General features: G+C 44.2%; 2 protein-coding genes across 2 annotated transcripts; both read right to left on the minus strand.

The window, feature by feature from the left end:
- Positions 1-1,934: 1,934 nt before the first annotated feature.
- Positions 1,935-9,865, minus strand: GPATCH3 (G-patch domain containing 3; the record flags this gene model as incomplete). The annotated part of the gene is given in 8 exon segments (XM_081868390.1): positions 1,935-2,220; positions 3,907-4,034; positions 4,313-4,434; positions 6,356-6,415; positions 7,357-7,537; positions 8,639-9,066; positions 9,497-9,853; positions 9,856-9,865. Coding segments are annotated over 8 exon segments (1,500 nt in total). The 3' UTR covers positions 1,935-2,006.
- Positions 9,866-12,233: 2,368 nt separating this feature from the next.
- On the minus strand, positions 12,234-17,484 carry NR0B2 (nuclear receptor subfamily 0 group B member 2). The gene is made up of 2 exons (XM_081871860.1): positions 16,625-17,484; positions 12,234-13,538 (listed from the first exon to the last, which is right to left on the minus strand). Exons 1-2 carry the CDS (start codon positions 17,145-17,147, stop codon positions 13,279-13,281), a joined length of 783 nt encoding a protein of 260 aa, XP_081727986.1. The 5' UTR covers positions 17,148-17,484; the 3' UTR covers positions 12,234-13,278.
- Between the last annotated feature and the right edge of the window lie 193 nt (positions 17,485-17,677).

A 17,677-nucleotide genomic window follows, 5' to 3' on the forward strand; every position in this document is an offset into this window, starting at 1 on the left:
TGTGCTTTTGGCGTGCTCTCTGAAGACGGAGGTGGGACATGGCAGCCATTATAGAGCGCGTAGTAAAAGCCGTGAAGTTTGGAAGGAGTTGCTATCCTTTGTTTACTGGAAAATGTGAAAATGATGAAACCAAATGGCCATGGCAATATGTTGCATTTCCAAACACTGTTTGGGTAACCAGTCATCCTCACTTCAATGTATTCAACCCCCTTTCTCCCCACTCTCCATGACCATTCGGTGGGAATAACTATTCCAATAGGACACCTTTTTGAGACCAGTGGCATATTTGGGAAATGTAAGACACTCATGGGCACCACCAAATACTTACATCACATGAGAGTGGGTGGGATTGTGATGCTCAGAACCTGATACACTAAACAGGCAAAATATCTACTCTCTCCAAAGCTAGTGAAACATAATGAAAAAGCAGGCAACACCTCCAGAAGAAAAACCACTGGGAAAGATAGGTGCCCAGGGGCACACCATTGCAGACCCCTGCAATAGGCACTCTGTCATTATTTATGGCTACATCCTTGGCTTAGGCAGGGTTAACTTTTTGCCAGCACTCACTAGGGCATAACCTCCAAATTTGCTTTGGAGCTGTGCAGAAACTATGCAAATAAGTGCATCTAAGCATGGGTTGAATGTCTTCCCATCACCCTGGTCAGTCATGTGCAGAAATGGCGAGGACCAGTATGAGCTGGCTTTTGAGATATATTTGAAACCCAACACTTCTCATTTTAGAAATTAAGCAGCGGGTGAAAGATACAGACATTGCCTTCTACAACAACATTGGAATTATTGTCTGCAAGCTTTAATCATTGGTCCTGATTTAATCATGCAAGGTAAAAGCCTTGCCTGTTGTTTTCTGAAGCTTTACATATGTCTTGTTATACTACAGTGCAGGGTTTTTTTTTATGCTTTGCAAGTTTATTTCCCAATAAATGTTTTTATTCACTAGTTAGCACCAGCTGTGTGTTCCCTCTCCACACACAAACAAGGAGCAAGTGCAAAATGTTAGTGGGATAAACATAATAGATGTGTGGGGGCGAGAGAATCTTGAGCTCTGGAATGCAGAGCAATTGGTTCAAGGCTGAACTCAATAAAAACACAGAAATGCACTGATTAGTGGAAGGTGAATTGACACGCATCTGATCCATAGATCATGTTCCAAAGTGGTGAGACCTGTTGTATGGAAGAACTTGACTTTCTTCATAGAAGTCCAAAGGGTTGTTGGCAAGGTCAAAATGAGAGCAGCAGCACACATCACGCAGGCCACTTTGAGGAACTTGAAGGGCAGGATAAACCATAAAAACCCATTAAAGTTATCCATGGTGGCTTTAGGATGCTAAACACCACCCAGCACAGACCTGGAGCAGGGAGACCTGGCCTCAAATTACTCCTCAAATATGGATCTCATTCTTTGAGTGATTCTAAGGTCTCATGGGGTTGTTGAAACAATACAATGGCAAAACAATGTGTATGCTTCCTTGAAAGAAGTTCTAAGAAATATTATAGACCACTTTACTTTATTACTCCCAGTCCAGCAAGGTTAAAATCGCACCACTGATAAAGCTGTGGATATTTCTGTATTTCTTCATCCAGGAGTCCCACTTCTCTCTTCTCTCCACAGCAACAATATACTCATCCCCCCCCCCCCCGCTACAAATACTGTTTTCCTCTCCTATTTCTTGCTAGGAATGGTTCTCTGCATTAGAGCAATGGAGCATGGAGGACATTATTCTTGATAAAGGCCATTGGTAGCTAAGCATGATGTAACGCAGCACAGATCTTGTGGCAACCCAAAAGAAACACAAGCAAGAACCCTTTAATTTAGTTTACAAGCACCAGGATGCACCCATATTGATTTTTAAAAAACCCTAAATAATAAATACTAAACATTTTGCCCTTTATTTGGCAACTTTTGTTAATGAAAAAAAAATTTATTTGCAAAAGCAAACATTGCTGCAACACAGTCCGAAAGCCATTCCTGGCTAGCAGCCCCTTCATGAGGAACTGGAATTGTGATGAACACCATGCATGGCATGGCAAAATGCCACACCCTGGCGATGCTTCATACTGATTGGTAGCTGGCGCCGGAGCAGTTGCTCTTCTGCATCCACAGGATAAGGGTCATCATAGATGGTGGAGATGAGGATGCTGTTGTCCCCACGAGGCTTCTTGGGCTTGGTGAAAGTCTGGAGCTTCTCACCATGGTACCTACAGAAATAAAAGAAAGAAAGGTTCCATCAGGCACAGGGAGAGAGACTGGACTGCAAAGCCTCTACATCAGCTTTGCAGGAAGACCACCAGGCGGCTCCTCCCTTAGTTATCATCTATAGCAGCCATTCTTGTCTGTGAAGCTGTAAGACCTGCTCCCTGCCATGCAGGTCTTTTCTCACCTGGACTGGGAGGGCGGGGCCCTGGGTGACTCCAGCTACGAGGCTGCTGAAAAAGCCAAAGACTGCCTTGGCTTGCTCTTACTACAGAACCAGATCATCGAGCCTGAGCTTTTACAGCCATCACCTGCCATGAACTACCACCAGAAGGATTGAAAGCCACAGCAACAGTTTTGCTCTATACTTATATTTTATTTGCTTGCCAATTATGCTATTTTAAAAGTGTGTTTTATATTTGACTTCCTTTAGTAATGTTTCCTTTTGAAATGTTTAAAGTTTTTTTGTTAACTTTGCTGCATTGAATGTGCATTCTGTAGCTGACCTCCTTTGTAATGTTTTACTGTGAAATGTTTTAAGATAATATTTTAGTTTTCTGTTAATTATGTTGCTTTGAATGTTTACTTTATATCTGACTTTCTTCTCTAATGTTTTATTCTGGATTGTTTTATTTGATGTTTTAATGTAGGTTCTAAACAGCTTTGAGATTCTTTTCTTAAAAATATAAAGCAGTACAGCATTGAAATGAAATGAAAAATAAAAATAAAGAAGAGGGGTGATTATGGGACTGCAGGGCCTCTACATTAGCTCTGCTGAAAGACAAGTAACTTTTGACTTCTCCTCTCCTAGAAACACATGCTGCAGGTCATTACAAGAACTCTAAAAAAAGAGTGCACTGAGTCGCTTTTCCAGTCCCTTTGTCATTTACAGGGTACATCTGAGGGCAGGGATTGTCCTATCAACCTCTGTAAATTGCCCTGGGAACCTTTTTTGTCTGAAGAGTGATATTAAAATGCTTTAAACAAAGTCTTCAGAGACACAGCAGAGTGAACGGGAATTTAATTTGACCATATGTTCGTGGAATCCATGATCAGAATTTAAAAGATGAAAACTTTGCTCAGAGCAGCTGCAAGATGAGCAAGAGGCTTACTAGCAAAGGTGTGTTAAAAAACAAAACACAACAGGTCTGAAGAAATGTTCTTGCTTTCATTAAAGATGTCCATGAGGCAATCGTTCTGAAATGCTGCAGACAAGGAATTCCTCACTTGAGTTATGATCTAAGTGTTTGGCTCATGGGAGGGCTGTGAAAACAGACTGGAAAACATGGAGGCAACATTTGCCCAAAATTCCAGTGTTTTGTGTTGAGGAGGGGAAAGGGGTGAGAAAAGAGCAGAGTTCCTGGGTCCTAGGTGGCTGCCTGTTCTTACCATCAATTCTAGTCATTCTCCCTTAGCCAGTGTACTGTAGTGGTTAGTTTTGAACCAAGACTTAAAACAACCAGGTGCAAATCCCCCACAACAAGTGTCTCTTACCCTAACCTACCTCACAAGGTTGCTGTGAGGATAAAAGGGGGAGAGGAAGACCCATACATGCCACCTAGAGCTCCTTCAACAAAAGGTGGGATATAAATGTAATCATAAATAAATATTATTATATTTATTTATTTTATATAGGTGGGGAGGCTGAATGTCTCAACTGCATGTATTTTAAAAGGACACTCTTCACTTACCCCAAGCCCCTCTTGCATTTGGGATTCTGGCCTTCGTTGTCTAGTGCTTCAGTCATCCCTGAGTTGCTGCTTCCCAGCCCAAGACCCTCAGTCCAGCCTTGCCTCTCCATCACTTTCCTGCCGATACCCTGGGGAGGAAAAAAATATGTTACTTTAGAGATTCTTCTATCAATTCCAGAACAAAGAGAGCAATTGCTGAGGACACTTAGCACCAGAACCAGATTGAGAATGATTGGCACTGCCCCCAAAAAGGCCATTATCAGCATACCCAATACAGCACAATAACCCCCTATCCTTTGTATTAAAAGTACTAATGCAGTTCAGATCCCCAGGCTCTTACGATAGGGATTTTTCAAATCAAAATAAGTTCAGATGTTTCTATGCTCTTCCCTTTTTTTATTCTTACCTTGGTGTATTTTTCAAAGTTTCCAATTTGTTGATTCAGAACAGACCCATCTTCCAAACCATCCCGGAGTCTCTGCTCAAACCGCATCTGGACCAAATCCCGAGCATCCTTGTCACCACCATCTGGAATGAATGGAAACCCTGTTATTGTCTCCCCGTGAAGAGCTGAGCTCAGTGGCAGAACAAGTGTATGCAGAAGGCCCAGGTTCATCTCTGGTTAAAAAGAGAGCAGGCAAAAGGTCTGGGAAAGGACTACAGTGGTGCCTCGCAAGACGAAATTAATCCGTTCCGTGAGGCTCTTCGTATAGCGGTTTTTTCGTCTTGCGAAGCAAGCCCATTGACAGCTTAGCGGATTAGCACTATTAGAGGTTTAGCGGCTTTTAGCGGATCAGCTGATAAGCGGCTTAAGTAATTTCGTTGTCCCCGACGGGGGGCAATGACAATAAAGATATATTATTATTATTATTATTATTATTATTATTATTATTATTATTATCAGCTGATAAGCGGTTTAGCGGCTTAGGAAAAGGGGGGGGGAGGGAAAAAACCGTGCAGGAACTCGCAAGACATTTCGTCTTGCGAAGCAAGCCCATAGGGAAATTCGTTTTGCGAAGCGCCTCCAAAACGGAAAACCCTTTCGTCTAGCGGGTTTTCCGTCTTGCGAGGTGTTCGTCTTGCGGGGCACCACTGTATTAACAGAGACCTCGCAGAGCCACTTCCTGTCAAGCAGATAGTACTGGGCTTAGGTCGACAAAGAGCTTGAGTGTAAAAAAGCTTCAGATGTTCATAGGTCCAGAATCTCTTTTTAAAGAGACTATAAGAGCAACCACCACAAATTCTTCATTGCAGCTTTGCCACCTTAATATAGCCACCGCATTTTTTAACTGTTTCTGTTACTGTCTGGTCTATGACCAAAATAAATATTGACTGATTGATTGAACTGTTACTGTTATACTAAGCGCTGCTGATTTTATGTTAGTTGCCTTGAAAAGTGGCATATAAACGTTTTAAACAACAAAAGGCATTGATAGCATAAAGAGAGTCCTTCCCCTCTCAGTCATCTTTAGTCTTTGCAACCACAATGAGAGAAATAATAGACTAATACCTGTTATGCTGGGTTCAAGTAAAAGCTTTGCAGATTTTACTAATCTGGAACAGTTTCACTTGCTTGGGAGGAAGTGGGAATCCATTTTGGGGCGAATTTGTTGTCATTCATTTTTAACAACCAAAATTATGAGGTAGGCAATTCTAAACAGGGCTTGGAAGGGGTGGTGGTGAAGAAAGGAACTGGTTCCTGTTCAGAGGTTGGAGTAGGAAGGTGCCAACCAGAGTAGAGGAGTATGTAGCATGTTGCAAGACAAGCTGCCACCCTTCAGATGCTGCTTCACTACAATATCCAACACCCATAACCTGTGGCCACACTGATTAGGGCTGATGGGAGCTGTAGTCCTACCTCTGGAAGGCACCAGACTGGGGAAGGCTATTAAGCCCACATACTGGGGCAGGATAGCAGCTATGAAGATTTGTCATACTATAACTAACACTAGAGCAGGTTCTCAGAAATCTGACCACAGCACAGCAGGATGACTAACACAAACACACACAAGCCCCAGCACCTTGAATTGTGTCTGGAAGACTGAAGGGTGCCAGTGGAAATGCTGGAGCCCTAGTGCAATATGTTTGTGATGCCCCATGTAGGCCAGGAAGGCAAGCCAAGTAGTTGCAGAAGCTAAAGCTTCCAAAATGCATTAACAGCAGCCTCAAGTACAGCATGACACACTAGTTTAGGGCTAGTTACAGATAGGTAGCCTTGTTGGTCTGCCATAGTCAAAACAAAATTAAAAAATTCCTTCCAGTAGCACCTTAAAGACCAACTAAGTTAGTTCTTGGTATGAGCTTTCGTCTGCATGCACACGAAAGCTCATACCAAGAACTAACTTAGTTGGTCTTTAAGGTGCTACTGGAAGGAATTTTTTTATTTTGTTTTAGTTTAGGGCTGTGTCCATTCCTTGCATCACAGATCAACAGCCCTTAGCTCAAGTACCTTTATCATAGTAGATGCTCATGTCCACGTCCCAGTCGTCCGCTGTCTGCTCATCAAAATCTGCCAAAAGAAAAGTTAAGACATCAAGCAGGCGGTATTGGCTCATTGCAGATGAGTGTTACATTAAGATCATCCTCCCCTTTCCCACATTACAATCATGCTCCTCTTCCACACCCAAACACCGCAGGATGAATTCTATGCAGGACATGCTGAACATAGATCTAGAGTTCAGCATCCTAAAAATCTCAGCATCATTCCTCCCCATTCTTGGCTTTTGTACAGGGATTTATTCCAGGACAACAAGCTCTCACTAAGGCTGCAATATTTAGAGATGGGGAGAAAGCCCTCTCTTCAGAGAGCTTACTGCAGACATAACTATTAACCCCAAATGTAGCTTTGAAGATTCCCCTTATAATCACCATGACCTAATCTATTAGGTCCTCTGGACCACTTTACCAATTTAACAAACATGCTGAACTGAGGATAGAACTGCCCTGGATAATTCTTTGTAGGGCCTACTGTAGCAGCAGCAGCAACAACAACAGGGAAAAGAACCTTATTCTTGCCAGTGCCATCTGGGTTTTCATGCTCCAATTTTAGGACATGGGGAATAAAGGAAGAGCGGAGGCCTCGTGCACCAGGAAGGCAAGTAAAAAAACACACAGTGGTCAATGAAAGGGAGCAGGGAAAGATATCAGTGGACTTGGACCATTGGAGGATAAACAACAGAACAGCAAGAGATATCAGGGGAAGAAGTGAGAGACTCCAGTAGAGAGTAAGACAAGAAGTATGCCAGGAAGCAGTATGGCTATGTTCTTGATATTTTTGCACAAAAGTGTCTCAGACCAGTCCCGAGACATTTTCATGTCTTATTAAGGGGCTTTGCAAACTGTCTATCTGGAGATGGGCCATGAGTTCACAAAGACTACACTGATGCACACTCTATCCCAGCTCTCAGCAACAAGGAAGAATCAAACCCAGGATGTGTTGTTCAGGGTTACCTCCTTCTTCTTCTTCTTGCCAGTACTGTGCATCTGTGTAGAAGACCAACCCAGAGCCCCCCTTCTCCCACTTCAGTTCAATCTCCTCCTCAAACAAACGTTCCTTTGTGCGCTCCTGGCTGGTGACATCCTCATGCAAAGCCTCGTGCCGCTCCCACTCTTCGCATCTGTCATCGTCATCCTGTAGCAGAAGGGGAGGTGGGGACAAATACAGCAAAGGTTTAGGCCAGTTTCCCCTCATTGCCCACTTCCTCAGTTTCCCTGGGCCTGGTTGTAATAAGCTCACTGCTAAGGGCCTGCTCAGACAGAACTCATCTTGAACTTCTGGAGAAAGAGAAATTAGGAGCACAGAAACGTAATAGACTGGTTTTTAGAAGCTTATTGTATGTATGATTATGGACTCACTATAGTTCTGCCAAGACCCTTCATTGTAATGGGCACTGTTTTTACTGTTTTTAAACCTTTTTTATGGTTTAATGAATGCCATAAAGTTATCATTATGCACCCAGCCAATGGATCCAAAATGTGGAGAGATCTTTAACAGGCAGTAAAAAGTTTTTAAGGGACTGGAACCAGGCTGGGTAGTAACAGCATCTGTTGGTCTTCTCATCTCTATTGTTAGTATCTTACTTGCATTCTTTTACCATAGTTTCCTCCCGTCACTCTTTTCTCTACCATGCATGTGTATATACAATTTGCATCTTAAGAGACCATAGGTTCTTTTAGTGCAAAGCAGTCACCCTTGGCTATGGACTAATATTCATATTAAACCAGTCAACCCCCACCCGCTTGCCATAGCCTCAGTTTGGTTACAAAATATTTTCCAGTTAAGCACCTAGCCTGCAGTGTGATGGGCTAATGGAACTATACAGTTAGAATAAAAGCAAGCTTGGCAGAATGAATAAGGGGGACATTACAAAATGTCAGAATTAACAGTTTTGATTCTCCCAGAAGATCTGGGGATTCTGAGGTTTTAATGAGTAAAATAAATTTTTCACCTAGAGTACAAGAATTCCAGCACAACTTTTCTACCTAACATTATCATTATGGGTAGCTGCTACCCTGAAGAATGGGAAAACCGTGATTTAAAATGCAGTCCATAGGCTCATTTGTGTGGGTCATATTAGTTTTCAGATTCATAAAATGACATATTTCCCAACTTGTAAGGATGAATAAGAATTAGCACATTTCCTTCTTCCTTACAAAATAATATAATTACATCTCTAAAATATCTATAAGCACATAACATGACATAGTGTAATTAGGGAAAAAATCTACTTACATCATCCAACTGAGCTTCTGCTTCACTCTCGAGATCATTCAAGTATCTCTCTGCCATGCCATTGCCTTGATTGGCTGTGCTCACTCTTGATAGGTCTCCCCCTTCTGTTATCTCCTCTCCTGAAGCTGTGTAAACTCGTTCCTCTTCTACAATAGTCTCGGTTTCTTCATATGAAAATGGTACATTTCCATACCTGCGAGAAGAGCCAGTTCTGGGAAACTGCAACCGCAGCTTCTTGATAGCACGAGAAGGCATCCTGCAGGCTTTAATGAGATCTAAAAAGACACTCAAAGGAGTTCCCACATTCCCACAGGGCATGAAAGATGGTGGGTTTAGTTCAGGAAGCCGTTTTAAATCATCCTCAGTGAAAGTTTCATTTGAGGATGTGCGGAGCTCCTTTTTAGTCTTATAGGAGAGCGTTTCAGCATCTGTAAAAATTATAAACACAAGGGGCAAGAAAAATCACTTAGCAGTAATCCTTGTATTACATCAGTATACCACTTACGTATCTTTGCTTCAGCCTCATTCTACTCTCCCTAGCCAAAAGGAACAAAGTGTTTCCCAGAATGACAGCAGAGTCCATCTACTACAGCAAACACACATGAAAAGTCTTATTCTATTTACAAGCCTAACAGTTCTAACGTGGCCATAAACTCTAGTGGGCTAAAGGCAAATTTGTTAGATACATAAAGACACCATCTCATTGACTTGTAAACAGGGGAGAAAATGAAATCAATGGGCCCAAAATGCTTTAAAATGCAGTAAGTGCCATCCATAATGCTTTTATTCAAAGCTCGAATGTATCAAAGGTAAATACAGTGACCACTCCCAGCACCTCTCCTTCTTGCCTCTCAGTACCTTTGTCAAAGGAAACCCGAACCCTTCGTATAAGGCACCGGCCGGGCAACGTCTCTCCCTGCGCGTCGATCCAGCGCTTTCCCGAGTACATACGGACCAAGCGGCGGGACCAGCCGGGCTTCACCGCCACCAGGCAGCAGCAGGTCGGGCCTGGCCGGGAAGGAGCGCTCGGACCCTCTATACGTTCAGGGCGATGGCGGTAATGGAAGCAGAGGAAGCCACCGGCCTCGATGAACTGGCTGAAGTAGAAACGGAGATCGGTGGAGCGAAGCTGGGCCGGAACGCAACTGATAAGGCAATATCGGACGCCAGGCTGGAGGGAAGGTTTGTCAGTGGTGGGCACCGCCATCTTGAACACCGGAAGCGCATCACGTGAGACGGAGCCGGCGTATGACCGTGTCAGCGGCGCAAGGTAATGGCGTCACGCCAGGCTCCTTTCCCGACGATGCCAATCATAGAGTACAGAGATGAAAAAGGCTAGGCACTGTTAGAGTCACGTGCCAAACATAGACGTGCCGATGGATAGAGCGACCCACTCTCAGGGCGAACGGAATTTGGGTTGTATGGTCTAGCCTCTATGATCCTTCCTGCGATTCTAGAGATATTGCTTAGCCAGCGCCACCCTCTGGTGGTCAGGACGGAGGGACTTCGAGCTTGCTCTTTTCATCGTCTCTATGGTCCTTCTCCAGTTAACCACATGATCTTGAGGCTGAAGTGTGGCAGCCGCTGGACCCTCTTTGCGTCTGGCGTCAGCCTTATAAACTTTCATATTGGAGCTCTAAATGGTGGCTGCTACGCACAATTTTTTTTTGTCCTTTTAGCAGCTGCGGGACAGGCTGAAATTCGACAGGTGCAGCTTCCCTTCACCCTCATCATAGGAAATGGTGCAGCTGTTGAATTCCTGCCTATAAATAGGCACAGGAGTCCGGCCACGATGACGGGGGAGCATCTCATAGTTCATTTTAAAAATATAAAACTTCTACTGATCATATTCCTGGGTACAGATTTAATTTTGTAGGGAGTGGGGAAGAAACTACCCAGTCATTCCCTGGCATATGCTTATAAATTAGAACTAGGTACACTTTCTTTTTCATAGTGTTAGTGGAGAAGCAAGAAAAGCATGCCATCTTGCCACTTCTATTGGCTTGGATGGAAGTACAGCCTGCTAAATAAGTGTAGAACTTTAGCTTAAACATATGCCAAACACTTAAAAATACATATTTTTACACTTACAAACTTGAAATTGAGTTCCTGCAGGTCACTACTGTGCAGTCAAACCTCAGCTTCCAAATGGCTCCATTTTGGAATGTTTCAGCTCCCGGACACTGAAAAGCCAGAAGTAAATGCTCGTTTTCAAATGTTTTTCAGAAACCGAACATCTGACATGGCTTCTGCTTGAGTGCAGTAAGTTCTTGCAACTAATCGGAAGCCACACCTCATTTGTCAAACATTTTGGAAGCCTAACAGGCTTCTGGGATGGATTACGTTTGGCAACCGAGGTTTGACTGTATATGGTAAGGTTACGTTCAGTACCAAGGGAAGCGAGTTGGTATTCTACTAGTCAAATAGATACATAGTATCCTTAAGCCAGGGATGCAGGTGGCGCTGTGGGTAAAACCTCAGTGCCTAGGACTTGTCAATCGTATGGTCGGTGGTTCGAATCCCCACGGCAGGGTGAGCTCCCGTCTTTCGGTCCCAGCTCCTGCCCACATAGCAGTTCGAAAGCACCCCTAAGTGCAAGTAGATAAATAGGTACCACTTTATAGCGGGAAGGTAAACGGCGTTTCTGTGTGCTGCGCTGGTGCTGGCTCGCCAGAGCAGCTTCATCACGCTGGCCACGTGACCCGGAAGTGTCTCCGGACAGCGCTGGCCCCCGGCCTCTTAAGTGAGATTGGGCGCACAACCCTAGAGTCGGACACGACTGGCCCGTACGGGCAGGGGTACCTTTACCTTTACCTTTACCTTTCAGAGACATTCAATATGCATCTGCAATGGAAACACACGATGAAAAAATTGGGTGCCCCCTTGTACAGCTGGAAAGTACACAATATGGGAATGGGAGGAGATAACTAGGCTACTCTACCTGTACTTGAGTGTGGGGATAGGTTAGATGCCACCGTCATGAATGACATGTCACCCAAACTGTTTAGATGTATCTGTGCCAATACTGTGCTCTTAGAATCATGGAGTCTCTCTCCTTTCAGCGTGATTCATATAGGATAGCTCAGCACATGGTGATATCATCTTTTGTTGGAAATATAATCACTACAGACAGACTCTCAGGAGACATGCAGAACCTGGCACCCTCAGCTGTACATATGGTCTACTTTATAATGCAATCAGGTTGTGTTATGATTTTTGAAGAAAAGGAGACAGTGAGCTGATTTGCAGTCATGTAGGTGTGGACAAGCAACATGCTGTAGTCAACTATGGTGTCTACCGATGAACATTTGGTGAAGGCTTTGGGCAGCCTAAGTGGGACATTTGTGGATGATGTGTGAATTCCAGAACAGACATATATTGCTCTAAAATTTGATAAGAAACAGATTTGGATACAATATCTTTATTATCTCTTGGTGTTAAACTATTGATCAGCCCAAATCCCTCTAGTCTTCAAAATGACACCAGCAACTGTCCAAACTGCAAAAACAGATTTGGATACAATATCTTTATCATCTCTTGGTGTTAAACTATTGATCAGCCCAAATCCCTCTAGTCTTCAAAATGACACCAGCAATTGTCCAAACTGCAAAAACATTTTATTCATTGTTGAGGTGTTGTTTTTTAAAAAAATAATAACTTAGCACATCTTATTTTTACACACAAATTACAAGAAAGCATCCATCTACAAAATACTGACACCCAAAGTTTATGCCAAGATGGTCTCATTCCATGTACTACAAACTGGAGCAAATGGGCACTACATGTGAGGGTAGGCTGGAGTCTAGCGAAATCAGGGAGGGCAGCTTTTATATGGATAGTGTGATGAATAGCAGGCAAGAGGAATTACGGTTTCTGAAAGCTGTTCTGAATGTCATGGCAAGCAAAGGGTGAAGAGAAATAGACAGAGCCACCAGTCACAGAAACTATGTTCCAACTAAATACTTTGGTTACAGGAACAGCAGCTCCCAAAGCTGGGCTTTAAGTGGTAGTATGATCAGGCCAGGACTTTGAAGGGGGTGGACTAGGACTCCACTCCACAGATTGGGCTGGTGCTCCTCCTCCCAAACATAGCAGGACTGGCTCATCATATTCTGAAGTAAGTGATTTAATACATAATACAATCTAAAGCAGAGAGGGGGCTGCCTCATGTAAAACCATTGGAGCCCACAGACTAACATTCCTGAACTGCACCACTGACTGTAATCAGGGCCAGATCAACACATTTTCCTGCTGTAGACAAAAGGACAAACTTCTTGCCCACCACCTTTCTGCAAAAAGCAGCTCATTGGATTAGCAGCTGAATCTTATTTCAGCACTGGTGATGGGACAAGCTAGTTTAGGGGCATAGGATAGCCTGAAGGGCTCACAAAGCACTGTATTTCTTCACTGTGTCTCCACCCCCCACTTGTTGCCTGAGATGACTGCCTCACTCCTTAATGGAAGGCTGTACGTCCCTTTGTATTCTAAGATCTGCCATCCAGTAGCCCCTTTGAAAAGTCATCACTAGGAGGCAGGCTCTCTCTCCCACTGTACGATCCAGATGAACTGCACACCGCCACTTGGAAACTGGAGCAAAGCTGAGCATGTGGTGGGTGACCTGGGAGCCAACCCCACTGGAGTCACTGTGGCCAAGGGAGCTCTCTCGCCAGCATCATTTCTGTCAGTAGCTCCAGAATGTCTGCATTCCCAATGACCGGTTGGAAGAAAAGGGCAGTGAGGAGGGCAGGAGGGATGGATTTCAGGGAGGAGGAGATCAGCAGGACATGGGCAAAACGACCTTGATCCTCTGGGTGGAGAAAGGTCATGACTTCTTGGAGTGCTCGCTGAGCTTCTCGCTGAAGGCTCTCAATGTACGAGGAAGCCTTAAGACCAGGCACATCTGGGAGCAGAGAGAGAGGAGAGAGAAGAGGAAACTCAGATTATTCTGTGAAAATGTCAAATGATTTGAACACTTCAATACTGGGCCCCTTCTGCACTACACATTTGAAGCAGAATCATACCACCTTTAAACAGTCATGCCTTCTCTCCGTGAATCCTGGGAGTTGTAGTTAAGGGTGATGGGAGTTTGGAAACCACTACTTTCCCTCACAGAGCTAAAATTCCCAGAGTTCCCTGGGAAGAAGGATTGACTGTTAAACCACTCTATAGCTCTGTGAGGGGATTAGGGGTCTCCTAACAACACTCAGCACCCTTAACAAACTACACTTCCCAGGATTCTTTGGGGGAAGCTATGACTGATTAAAGTGTTGTGATACAGTGCATTGGGCCCTGGAAGCAGGGGGGGAAATGCAGAAGAAACAAAGGGCATTCAAGTGGACTCACTTGGATGATTTCATCAGAACATTGTTGCTGGCTGACGGGGCTCTTGTTTTCGCCACCAAGCCAATACAGAATTAACATTTTCTAGAATGCTTTCTCTACCTTGAAACTCAGAACCTAATCTCTACCAGATGTCAGTAACTCAGGAGCTTAGAGTGCAGGGTTTCATGAAGGCTACAAGCCTAGCTATCATTTTTTGGAGAAAAAAATGAAGTGCTGTGCTATAGTGTTTAGAGCAGGAATGGGGAATGTGTGCCAGCCATTTCAAGAAACAGAATTCAGGCACTCTTAAGAAGCAACAAATTGTCACCCTTAATTTTTTAAAAACCACACTGGGGCAGGGTAATTTGGTCCAGTAAAACTTCATGGGCACAACCCTGTGTCCTAAGCCAAGCAGCAGTGGTTAAAATGCCAGATTAGAACCTGGGAGACTAGGGTTCAAAACACCTCTCATCTCTGAAGCTCACTGGGTGATCTGGGACCAGTCAGTCCCTATCCAATCTACCTCACAGGGTTGCTGTGAGAATAAGGTGGGAAGAACCATATATACAACCCTAAACTTTCTAAAGGAAGGACAGGATATCAATGCAATATCCAGTGTTTGGCATACTTATAGCATTTACTGACATTAATGGGCATGACAAACATAGCACCATTAATTTCAGTGAATCTACTCTGGGCAATTTTTTTCCTCTCTGAGCAAAACTTAGTTGGCTTCAACCCCAGGTTCTTGAAGCAGGTAAACTGGGTGCAATCTAGTTTCATCTTACCCCATACTCAGAGGAGGAGCATTGAAATCAATAGACACGATTAACTTAAATCCATTTATTCCAACAGGTGTGCTCTATGGCATAGTTGGATACAAGCCCGCTGTGTGATTTTCCCTCTCCCTCCCCCATGCCCGTGACTGCGCAATTGTACATCGGTAAACAACAGGATTTTAAAAACAAGCACTCTGTGTATCCACTAATCTTCTCTTCAAAGGAAACCAACTCAGCAAAACCAGCCTGGAGCTCTCCACCACTTTGTAGCAGAAAGGTGTGTGATAATCTTTTGCCAGTGAGGATTCATCCAGACCCTAGGAAAATGCTCTTGCTTAGACTATGAACTACCTGTTCATTTCTAGCATGAAAACCTAAGGTTGCACTGGTTCCTTGATAAAAAGAAAGTTAGGATCAACTAAAAAGGTGGATCCATTTAATTAACCAAAAGATTTTGTTTTCAAAAAGCCACCAGAAACAGGCATGTGTGAAGACTGCATTTTGCAAGCACCATCTTAAATGAAGCAGTCTCCCTTCTCTCATAGATGGAAGAAGTTCTCCTTTAAGATTATGCTTCTTTTGATGCATGGATATTATCACCTAAAGGAAGAACAAGTGGGAAACGCAACCAAATGCTGCAGCATGGGTTCCCACCAGCCATGGGCTCTTAAAAACAACCAACCAGCCAACCAACCAAAAAAACCCCTCAATTATTTATTTATATCCCACCTTTTTCTCCAAGGAGCTCAAGTTAGCACACATGGTTCTCCCCCTCTTCATTTAATCCCCCACAATAACCCTGTAAGGTAGGTTAGGCTCAGAGGCAGTGACTGGCCCAAGGTCACCCAGTGAGCTTCATGGCCAACTGGGGATTTGACCCCAGGTCCCCCAGGTCCTAGTCTGACACACTTACCACTGCACCACATTGTCCTTTCTCCCATGCCCTCAGTCAGTCAGGGCTCTGTGTTCACTGAGCATAATTACTTCCCACTTGGATGTTTCAGGGGTCCCATTTGAGCCTGTCTCCCTCTGGGTTTGTTTACTTCTGTAGTTTAGGGTTCTCCAAAGTCCGTTAATTGCTCACCTCTGGTGAGTAGGTAGTTCTGTTTTGACTGCGCAAGGACCCACACTTGCAGAAAAGAGTTTGCTACTAGTACATAGGATGCTTCTTGTTTCGGAAATATTTTTAAAATCTTTTTTTAATGTATTTTTGATTATGCCAATGCTGATCTTATTTGTAAACAATTTTTATATTTACTGTCACTCATTAATTTCTTAAGGATGGGAGGATGCATCTTGCTACTGTTTGGACTCATGCCTCAAAAAAGTCGTCTATTTCCGTCTCTGAAAAACAGACCCGTAAGATACACACCACCAGGGGTGATGCAGAACCCTCAGACTTCACATCTGTTTTGTGGTTGTTTGTGATTTATATGTCCAAAGAATCTCATGGTTGGTACATTCTTACCAAATATAATTTTATTTGGCGACGCTTTATATGCTTTGTGTAAATACGAATCTATATCCCACCATGGAATATTTCACATAATCCATTCTTTCTTTAGCTTTCTTTCCCCACCTTGTATTTCCATTCTCTTTGCACTTATGACTTTTTTTCATGACATATTTTACTTCGTGTTTTTTTTTGGTATTTGTAACTTTTGTTAAAGCTTTAACAAGAATCATTTTTTTACCCCTATCAGATAATTGCCTAAAAATGCATTTGATGAAATGGAGTCAAAGTTCTTGACTCAGAATGCAGCCTATGGAAAACACATCCCTAACATGCACTGTTATGATTCTGGCTCTTTTATTCTACTGCCAATGATAAGCAATGGCCTTTACGAAGGGCTCCTTTGCTATGTGAGGGTCCAGCAGCACTTACCGGGGTTGAATAGAATTGCGCCCTTCAGATAGGCGTACTCTTTGGGGCTCAGGTCCAAGCTCCAGAAAGAGTTCAGGCTGCACTGGAGACGCTGAACGCTGGCTAGGGTGGGCTGCGCTCTCTGCAGCTCCTGCCTCTTACACGGGCCGTCGAGGAGGATCCTCTCCAGCATGCTAGGGGCTGGGGTCTCCATCACCTCAAAGGTCACCATCTCCTGGACCAAGCCCAGAAGGAAGAGGGGAGCCCAGCAGCTGTCCAGCAGCAGGAGCTGGTCTTTCCAAGGCAGGAGCTGGAAGGAAGGCAAGTTCTTCATGAAGCTGATGGTCTTCACCAAAACATCAGACGCCGCTTGGCAGGTGGCTTGAGGGGTCTGGAGGCAGACGGTGCGGCGCTTCTGGCACAAGCAACGCTTCTGGGAAGGGCTGTGGCTGCCCCTGTGATGGCTCAGGTTCTGGCTCAGGAGGGTGTAGAGGATGGCATTCTGGTTCTCTTCGTGGTGGCAGGAACACCTCTCGTACTCCATCTCCACGTCGGAGGGCGGCTTGCAGGATCGCTGCTTGGGAGAGCAAATGCTTTATCTGGTCCTGCTGAGCGTGTCCGGTCCCGTTGCAGAGTTTCTTGGCACTTTTTTTATGCTATAGGGACCTGGCACCTTCTCTTCGCTTCACACCCTCTTTTTGTCCTTCCAGCAATGGTGGCTGTTGCTTCTCAGCTCTGTTTATAAGGCCCCCGGCAGGGTGAACGAAACCACCCCCCTTCGGCGGCCTTGACCTTCCTTTGACGAGTAGCAGCAGTTCATTGAAAAACAAGTCTGTCCCAAAGTAATTGGTTGGGTAAGCAGCATCTCTACGTGGCACAGAGAAAAGGTTTTCTCAATGAAGGTGCCAGCCAGAGCCAGGAGACTCAGAGGGCTGCCTTATCTGGATTGCCCTTATCAGTATAAACAAAGTCATTAACCCAGCCTGTACCAAGGCACCAAGGCTTCAGGTGTGTAATCAGGTTTCAGGATATGGCAGGGGTCACTGCCAAGGAGTTCACACAACACATCCTGAT

The sequence above is a fragment of the Podarcis erhardii genome (genome assembly GCF_964252035.2).
Source record: "Podarcis erhardii genome assembly, chromosome: 7".
NCBI lineage: Eukaryota > Metazoa > Chordata > Lepidosauria > Squamata > Lacertidae > Podarcis > Podarcis erhardii.

Bases quoted from the DNA above. Each gene is read 5' to 3' on its own strand.
- NR0B2 (XM_081871860.1), bottom strand. From the start codon at position 17,147: ATGGAGTACGAGAGGTGTTCCTGCCACCACGAAGAGAACCAGAATGCC. The intron at 13,539-16,624 runs GTAAGTGCTGCT...CTCTGCTCCCAG, and splicing joins CGCAATTCTATTCAACCCCG to ATGTGCCTGGTCTTAAGGCT.